Raw genomic sequence first — 8,230 nt, 5'->3', positions numbered from 1 at the left:
CAGAGGAGAAACAGTGTCTGTCACACATGAAATGCTACTCCTACCTCCAGAGCCTCCATGGAGATCCAAAAAAGCCAGAAGAGCAACACCAGCATCTAAACCAACGTGTAATAGAAAGGGAACAACTTGCACTCCTCCCTGGAAGTCTACCTACCCATGCCCCACTCCCAGCGTCCTGCCCAAGTGCTTCCACCCACGCCTGAATTCACACCCCCACCCACAGGTGCTGTACACAGAGGTGTACACGCTGGACTTTGCAGGACTCCTCCCTCCCCCCCCTCTGCTCATCCAGACCTGCTGATCTTTCACCTCTCTCCATGCCTGCGTGCTGTACATTTCTTGGCACAGCAGCAGTTTGTTTCACAGTGATGGGATGTGCCCTGGAACACGCTGAGCCACTACTGCAATTTCTTCTCTTCTGTGAAGTGGCCTTTCACGCAATTGCCATTCTGATACACAGGACTGGCCCCCTTCCTTCTGCACCACACCACAGATTTGTAGATGACAAATCCAATACCAGCCAGACACAGCAAGAGAAGAGCCAAGATGTCCAGGCAGAAGTACTCATACAAGGAGAGGTCATAGACAGCAGGGCGAAGAAAGGGTGCCCCATCGTGACGAAGGATGTACTCAAGCCAGTACACTGTCCTGTTGAGAGCATGCATTGGTCTGTCCAGGTGCAAAGCTGAGATGAGCTTGGCCGCTTTCTTGTAGCTGCAAGGGAAGAAGACAAGAAATTATCCTTCTGACAGGAGCTTCATAGCCAAGAACTCCAGTGGTGCTTTCAAGTCCCAAATGGTACCTTGGGAGAGCAGCAAATGTCTTCCTATCTGCCTCTGAAAACCACTCTGATAGCAATCCTTAGCCATGGCAGCACAAGCCAGAGTGCGCTGTACTTTGTGTGTTGTTAACAAGACCAGCAGCTCAGCTCCCAAGTCCCTGCTCAGTGTGTCCATGTGGATTGTTGCTTTCTGAGGGGAGTTTGCACCCAAAGACCTCACCCAGTATCAAACAGCAGCTGCACACTTGACTGGCCAAATCCTTGCAACACCTTAACAACTTACACCGAGGTCAGTAGTTGAGAACTCCTAATAGCTAACACACACACACACACACACACACACAAGAAAAAAAAAAAAAAAAAAGCAGATCTCTGACAGTATTTTCAACACTAGCAGTTGCATATATCCTGTTAGAAAGTGGGAGTCCTGTGTCCCTGTGCTGGAGCAGGAAAGGAAAAGTACCTGGTCGCCAGACTACTTGCAGTTCACTGCCCATGCCAACTGCTTCTGCAGAAAGCTGTTTGGACAAGAGCGGAGAGATCCCAAGTTGAGGCTGTAATCTCACTTTCCCTGATGACAGGCTGGCATTAAAAGGAGAATAGGCTTGTGTCTCAGCATCTCAGAAAGCTTTCTAAGAAAATTACAGCCAGAACCAAACAGGACTAGATTATGCTCTCTAACAGCAGGTGCTCGAGTATCTCTTCCTGGACCACATCTTAGGATCTCGAGGCACAACACATCTGGCCAGCTGAGCAATGCTTGCAACTCTTCTTGGTCTAGAAGCCACCACAGGCTGTGGAGGGAGGGGTCAGCCCAAAGACACATTGGTACCTACTTACAGTTTACACCAAGGAAGAGCTCAATGCTTCCAGATGCCTCACCTGGGGTCAGAGATAACTGTGACGACAGCCTGGTAAAGATCCTCTTCTTTTACTCTGCTCCAATCCATGAGGATACCCATGCCCTTCGCCTGCACTCTGGTCATGATGTCAAACTGGTCTCCATAGAAAGGAAATCCCACCACTGGCACACCGTGATAAATTGCTTCAAATACACCATTCATCCCGCAGTGGCTGACAAAGGCTCTCACATTGGGATGGCCTGCAGGCAAAAAAAAAGAGGCAGCAGGTCAGTGCCTTGCATGCAGAAACAGGGCTACCGGTGGCTTCCTCAACACACACTGTTGACGTACGTTTAGGGAAAACCAAGCATGCTGAGCAGAGAGGATGTTACCCTTTGGGAACACACCCAGCTTTTGGCAGCCCAAAACTTGCCTCCTTGGAGAAGGGCGATAGGGGCCAACATGTGGTTTTAAGCAGGTGTTATGTGAGGACCATGTTTTGTACAGATCAGACTCACAACACGCAACAGACTTAGACCCACACAGGTGCTGCTGTCCTTGGGTGCCTCTGCTGTGGTTTTGGCTAAACTCCAGGGATGTTGCTAGCAACACACACACAGCCCAGCCTCACCTAGCAGGTCATTCTGGGGCAGCCACTCCATCATCAGTGTATTCTCACCCAGGCTTCTTGGCTTCTGCCCAAAGTATCTGTGGGAGGAAATAAAGGAGGGGGGAAAAAGGGAAAAGAAATACACAGAGAACAATTATAAATTCGGTCAGATCAAGAGCTGGAATGCAAATTCTGTGTTTTAAGATGAATCACCCCTCAACATTGATTTTCATCCAACTGAAGTTAAAAGGAATGCCATTCCCTCCTCACCTCCACACCACCCTCTGCGGGAGGCGAGCAAATGCGCCAGCCATCTTCTCCACCATTTAGCTCGGATCCCAATGCCAAAGGAAACAACAACAACACCAGCATCTGCTGCTTCTACCCAGAGACGGAGACCCTGTGGGCAAAGCACACACAGCTGCCTTGAAGTCTTGTTGGAGAAAGGCTCTTCCACTGTTGCCTCTGCCAGTAGAAAACTATATGGAGAGGATGAAGCCAAATCCACCTGGAGCACAAAGCTATGTGGTTTTGACCAGGCAACCACCTCTAAAACCACTGTGATTTCTGCAGCCAGCCAGGCTGAAATTACTTGAGCACCTGCTGGGCTTGGCAGCTTGCAGAGAGGTGTCCAAAACTTGCATTCCATAGCATTACCTCCTGCTTTGGATGTAACACAACTACTCTTTGGCAAGGAGGGTTCTGAAAACATAGGGTCCACATAGGAGCAGCCAGAGCAGTGAAGGAAATTGGAGTAAAAAGAAGGCAACTATTTTCCATCACCACTAAGGCAGGAGGCCTGTCAGGGTGTCTAGCTGAAGGCTGATAAAACAGATGAAACATTGTGTAGGCAGAGCGGGGAACAACATCTTGCTGGAGATTCTCCACAAACTCTCCAATATTGAAGGCTCCTAGAGGTGGCAGAAGGTTTTGCCATCTTACCAGGAGACTTTACCCATCCTTGACAGCTACTTGCAGGTAGCAGATTTAGTGTTTGGCCATTAGGCAGGGAGGTAGCTTCAGTTCCAGGAAAAATCAAAGGTGTTTGTCCTTCATTCAGAGGCTACTTGCAATGCTACAGAAACTGGTGTGTGTCTAGAATAGAGTCCTTACTCTTTTTGACTGGGGCCAGAAGGCTGCAGGAAGAAGAAATCAACCACCACAACTGCTGTGGAGCAAACACAGACTATTCCCTTTTATGCCAGGCTGAGCTGAGCCTATTTTTCATTATGGATTCTGTCCTGCTTTGGGTTTTTCATGTATCACCATCAGGAGCATTTCAGGGAAGTTTCCTAAAATCTTTCTTTGAATATGAACACTTGCTTGAAATAAACACTGTAGAAGAACATGAAGGGAAAAAAAAAAGAAAAAATAGTTCTTAAGGGATAAAAATAGGATGATTGATTCAGAATATCTTAGTAGCAGTAGTCTATAGGGTGAGGGATCATCGTACAGAAGAGTTACAAAGCACATTTTAGTGTTACTTTATGGGGATGTTTGTCCTTTGTTAGATGCTTCAGGGAGTCAAATTTAACTTTGCAGAAGAGCTTAAAAAGCCTTAAAACAAGCCAGCAAACAAGAATCAAAAAGTTTTCACCTAAGACATGGTTTTGCCATTTTCTTGAGTTTCACATCTTTTGAGAAGTACAACCACTAAAACTGCTGAAGAAGTTAAAGTACTAATTTTGCTTTTCTAGATAAAAGTACAATGACTAATAAAACAGACGATTACATTATCCATTATAATTGGGCCTTAACATTTGACTTTTAGAAATAGCATTCAAGTTGCTAGGGAAGCATGGTTGACCACCAAAAGTTCTCACCATCTCTCAGGTTCATATCTATTTTTCACTGTCTCCTAATTAAAGGAACTCACAATCATAGTGTTTCAAATATTAGAAAATAAACACCTTGATTACTGTCCTGGGTTAAGCAGAGACAGAGTTTATTTCTTCATAATAGCTAGCAAGAGGCTGTGTATTGGATTTGTGCTCAGAAGAAAGCTGATAAGAAGTGATGTTTTGTGCTGCTGCCAAGGCTGGCAGACGAGGGAGGAAGCACAGCCGGTTGCTAGCCTAGGATTTGATCTTAGGTTTGGGATTGAGACCCAGAGTGGCCAATAATCTATTCCATAACATACACATCATGCCCAGTATATAGGTGAGGACCCTCTGGAAGATTGTCCCTTTTATTCCGGGTCCCTTTGGTTTCCGGATCTCTCTTGGCTCTGGATCATCTCGCTCCAGGTGGTCGCTCTCTCCAAGGCCTTCCCCCCCCTACCCCGGTCAGCTCTCGGTCTGGGACACTCGGACTGCTATCTCCGTTCCGTGAGTTTCGGGACTCTCCCTGCTCTGGGATCGTTAGCCGGGAACAGGCTCAGCCTTTGGTCATCGGCTGGGGGGGCACTGTGTATCACTCATTTGTATATTTGTATATAGTATTATTTTCAATATTATTGTAGTTTAGTTATTAATTTGTCCTTATCTCAACCCATGAGTCCTTTTTTCCCTTTACGGCTTTAACTCTCTCCCCTATCCTTGCCTGGGGGGGGAGGGGGTGGAGAATTGTGTGAGCAGGTGTGTGGTTTTGGCCCCCAGCCAAGGGCTAACCCATCACAATTACATAACTCTGCTCCAGTTTGGATGGGGGATTCCTTAAGCTACATAGACCTACAGAGGCCCTCTCTTCTGCTGGCGTACCCTAACTTGGCTACACACATGCCTGCCTGCTAGCATGACAGCCCCCGACTACTGCAGGGCTCCAGACTTATCTCCAACATTCTTCCCTTAGGTGCTCTGGGATCAGTTCTGGAAGCTGTGAAGCACATAAGTAATGCCACAGCAAACAACTCCCTTCTTTATAAGGCAGGTGTGTACATGGCCAGATTGGACCAAGCCAGTGTTTTGCAAGACCTGTGAGGCAGCCACTCTCTGACACAGCTTTTGGAGCACCCTACATGTGTTGTATTACCTGCATGCTGTGCCTCATGAGAAAGGGTCATGCGCAGCCATATACATCTGGAGAACTTCTGTTCTAAAGCACCTGACCTCACTTTTTCCTTTTAACTGAAAAAAGGGATTGTAGCAACAGGACAAGGGGTAATGGCTTTAAGCTGAAAGAGAGTAGATTTGGATTAGGTATTAAGAGGAAGTTTTTTACTGTGAGGGTGGCGAGGCACTGGAACAGGTTGCCCAAAGAAGCCCCATCACTGGAGACATTCTATTCCAATATTGCCTTCAGTTGGAGGCTTTAAGAGCTTGTCTCTCTGAATCTATTACTTGAGATATGAGGTAAAGGCTAGAGAAACCCTCTGGGATGACTGGGGAGTTTTCCCTCAGGGCTGGACCTTGAGAAAAAGGGAATGATACACTTCAATTTTGTATGCTTTCACACTGAATTTGATGAGGGAACAAGCATAGTTCCCCTCTATGGGTTCTTAAGACTGCAAGCTCAAGGGCAGAAATGCCCTGAGAGAAATAGGATTAAGGAGAAAATTCTGGATTTATATAAATCAGTGATGAAGTAATGAAGACTGATCATTCTTCCCATTTCCACCTCAAGTACAGGAACAAACAAACTGCTCATGATCAAGTCCCAGAGGCAACACTGACAATTTAGGACTTCCACAGACCATTTTACATGGACAGTGAAGCCAAATCCCACTTCAGGGTGGACAACTTAATTCTACATCCTCTTTGTAGTCTCACAGTCCTCAGCGCTCCCTGTCTCCCTGCCACACCCAGGCAAAAATACAGCAGCTTCCCAGACTCCTGGGGTGTCACAGCATTTACAAGGCTCTTCAAAAGCAGATTTGCACTGAATAACTTCCCAGGTTAATGTGCAATCAGAGCTCAAAGCTTTCCTGCACTTACCACTGGGAGGGGCTTTGCAGGCTCAGCGAGGATACCCCCTGTGAAAATGACATGGGGGAGCGTTGGCCGGGGAAAGTCCAGCACCACATCGTTACAGAGGAAGAAGAGGCTAGTTCCATGGACAAGGTCCAACATGGATGTCTTTGGCTCCACTCTGTGCTTCTCCATGAGACGTTCAAACTTGGGCAGGATGACCAGCTTTGTGGCCACACGAGTGATCATGTAGACCAGGAGATTCCAAGTCCTACCAAAGAAGCCCATCCTGTCTGTCATCAGGGAGTTGAACTCCGGGACATAGGCAATGGGGGAAGTTGCACCAATCTCTGCTGGGAACCAGAAACCAGTGGAGATCACAGCATATTTGACATGGAGAATGTGGGCCAGGATAAAGCCACACATCTCATTGGGGTCCACCAACAACAGGTCAAAGTGCTCATGATGGAGTTTCTGCAGAAGGGTAGAGTTTCCCAGCACTAGGTCACAGTTTTCCAGGTACTTCTCCAGAAAGGAAAACATCTCCAGGGAGGTCATCTTCCCTTGGAAGACACGCTTTATCTTCTCCTGCACCCAGGCATCTGCGCTCTCTGTGCTGAAGATACCCCAGTACTTCTGCACACGGAAGCCGGGCAGGTAGTTTTCCACATTCCGACCCTCGTGAAGAAGCAGCGCGGGGTCATGGCCCCGGTCAGTCAGTGCCTCTGCCACTCGCATGAAGACTCGCAAGTGGCTGTCAAAGACGATGGTGGGCATGATCAGCACCTTGGCACAGTGAGATGACTCCAGACTGAATGCAGCCACTAGGAAGAGAAGAGCAGCAGGACACGGTAGCACCTTCATAATCTTCATCGCTGCAAGAAGAGAAACATGCCATTAATGTAGTATGAAATGCTCTGTCATTTACTTGGGCAACTAACGACTGGGATTGTAGCTGCAAGCCAGAAGCTCATGAGCTGGGAGAGGAGAGCAATCTGGAGTTCATCACTGGAAAACAACAACAACAAAAAACAATAAAGAAAAAAAGCCACAAAAATAAAAAATCCCAAAGTCAAATATCAGGGTGTATTAGGGGAATTTTCCAGAAGTTAGAAACCCCTTCTCTGTGCTCCTAAGGCTCAAAAACTAGCAGACTGACTTGCAGAGAGTTAGAGAGGGAGAGCGGCCAGGGGAGCTCCACCGGGTCACAGCACCAGCAGAGACACTTGCTGCTCAGTCCCCGGTTACCGCTATAAAGCCAGCACAGCTGCATTTCATTTCTATTTCTGCCCAGCCAGGATGCTGAGCACTTGATGTCTGTGCAAGGTCTGGGGAGGCCCAGTCGGAATGCCAAGAGGCACGCTGAGGCTTTAGCCATGGCAAGGCTGACAAGCCACCTTGCTCAGCACAGACAGGGCGGGAGTGAGCCCAGGTCACAGCAGGACCCTCCAAGGGGAACCGCAAACACCGACAGCACAGCAAAGGTCTGGATAGAGAGCTGCTCCACTATGGATCATCTGTGGGAAGATGGAGAGGCTCAGGGGAATGGGCTGGGAAGGGAAAGCAGGCACCAGAACGCTGGTACACTGGAGGAAGCAGCCCCAGAGATAATGTGCAACACCCGTGGCACACTGACACCCCTTAGTCACACTCCTACAGCCGTCATCCCATTTCCAGTTTGGTGAAACACCCAGCATTTCTGTTGCATAAGGGGTGTTGCTACATCACTGGAAGCGAATGCGCTTTACCCACGCCTTACATTATTTTGGGAGGAGAATTACATGATAATTATTTGGGAACAGTCAGAAGCAGTGCCATGTCCTGAAGACCCGATTCAGGTATGCTAGGAAGGGTAGGGGGAAGAAGTTACAACAGCAAAAAGTGGATTTTGGATGGCCCCATACAATGAGCCCCAGGGGGGCTGCAGGGATGTGGTAGAGCAGAATTTGGTCCAAGATTTTCTGCCAGCCTCTCCACTATTGCTCGATCAATTAACAGGCAGGAAAGAAAGTCCCAGAAAAGATCCTGCTAAATACAGTCTTCAGACTCCCCTCATGTTGTGGTTTTGTGTGGTGGGTTTTGTCTGGTAGCAGGGAGGGGCCACAGTAATGGCTCCTGTAAGTAGCTGCTAATGGTTTCCCCTGACTTCAGC

The 8,230-nt window shown here is 47.8% G+C and overlaps 1 protein-coding gene across 1 annotated transcript; it reads right to left on the bottom strand.

Moving 5' to 3' along the window:
• Nucleotides 1–398: 398 nt before the first annotated feature.
• LOC104466261 (2-hydroxyacylsphingosine 1-beta-galactosyltransferase-like) lies at nt 399–6,951 on the bottom strand. The gene is given in 6 exon segments (XM_010079624.1): nt 399–714; nt 1,664–1,883; nt 2,255–2,331; nt 2,504–2,561; nt 2,564–2,633; nt 6,106–6,951. Coding segments are annotated over 6 exon segments (1,587 nt in total).
• Nucleotides 6,952–8,230: the final 1,279 nt, after the last annotated feature.

The sequence above is a fragment of the Pterocles gutturalis genome, unplaced genomic scaffold (assembly GCF_000699245.1).
Source record: "Pterocles gutturalis isolate BGI_N339 unplaced genomic scaffold, ASM69924v1 scaffold14784, whole genome shotgun sequence".
In the NCBI taxonomy this organism is placed as follows: domain Eukaryota; kingdom Metazoa; phylum Chordata; class Aves; order Pterocliformes; family Pteroclidae; genus Pterocles; species Pterocles gutturalis.
The sequence above is the reverse complement of the archived record's forward strand: the minus strand, read 5'-3'. Positions and strand labels throughout refer to the sequence as shown.